This window comes from Nannospalax galili, unplaced genomic scaffold (assembly GCF_000622305.1).
Source record: "Nannospalax galili isolate Female #2095 unplaced genomic scaffold, S.galili_v1.0 scaffold1076, whole genome shotgun sequence".
NCBI lineage: Eukaryota > Metazoa > Chordata > Mammalia > Rodentia > Spalacidae > Nannospalax > Nannospalax galili.
In genome coordinates, this window is record NW_008338348.1 from 411,815 (window position 1) to 412,810 (window position 996).

General features: G+C 48.3%; 1 protein-coding gene across 3 annotated transcripts in view; it reads right to left on the reverse strand.

The window, feature by feature from the left end:
- Stx18 (syntaxin 18) overlaps positions 1–996 on the reverse strand; it is a 132,686-nt gene that overhangs the window by 22,009 nt on the left and 109,681 nt on the right. The window contains exon 7 of one of the 3 annotated variants that reach the window (XM_029563513.1): positions 675–703. The exons of the other annotated variants lie outside the window; for them this stretch is intronic. Coding sequence (XP_029419373.1) covers positions 675–703 — 29 coding nt within the window. The remainder of the gene's footprint in view (positions 1–674; positions 704–996) is intronic. 3 annotated transcript variants of the gene reach the window in all.

Here is a 996-nt window from a genome sequence, read left to right on the forward strand (position 1 = left end):
CATTCTCTTGAAGGACCCCTCCCTATTTCCCAGCAGATCCCAATACCCAACTGCACTGAGACACCGCTATGGCCTTAAGCCCATAATTCAAAGGCTTATGAGTGCTAACCTCCTTAAACCTACTCACTCTCCATATAACACTCCCATTCTTCCGGTCCTCAAGCCTGATGGCTCCTACTGTCTGGTCCAGGATCTCCGGCTTATTAATTCAGCAGTTATTCCCATTCACCCAGTCGTTCCCAACCCCTATACTCTTCTTTCTCACATCCCCTCTTCCGCAACCCACTTTTCTGTATTAGACCTTAAAGATGCTTTTTTCTCAATACCCTTACACCCCAACTCTCATAACCTCTTTACATTCACCAGGGAGGACCCTGACACTGGGATGTCTTCCCAACTAACCTGGACTGTCCTACCCCGGAGAGCTATGAAAGTCTTAGATCAGACAGGAGGCATGGCCGTGAAGCAGCTTCAAAGCCCCAATGCCTCCCGCAGCAGCTTCTCTTGGGACCGCATTCTCACTTTATCGGTTAATCTCCTGAGAAACTTCTCTAATGTTAATGTCTCCACTTGCTTTCTCTGTGCCCCCCTGCAGGGCTCACTTCTCATCCCTCTCCCAGTTTACAATGTTACTCTGCAGGCAACTACTCAGTGCTCTTGGGAACTTCTAGTACACGGGCCTATGCCTGCCCCTCCCCTTTTTCTTAACAAAACAGAGTGTTGGACTCCACAAACCTCTAAATGCCCACACTCATCAAGCCAAAATGTCACAATTAAGGAAGATACTGCTCTAACCTCAGGACTGCTCTTTCTCTGTTCTTCCAAAATATACTCCTGCATCTCTCCACAGATTGAGGACACCTGTGCTCCAGTCAGTCTCATCCCCAAACTAACCCTATACACACCAGGAGAGGTGTATGATGTCTTATCCACAGGGACAAACGGAACCAGAACAAAGAGGTCAGCCAACTTGGCAGTCCTGGTAGGAGTTAGCCT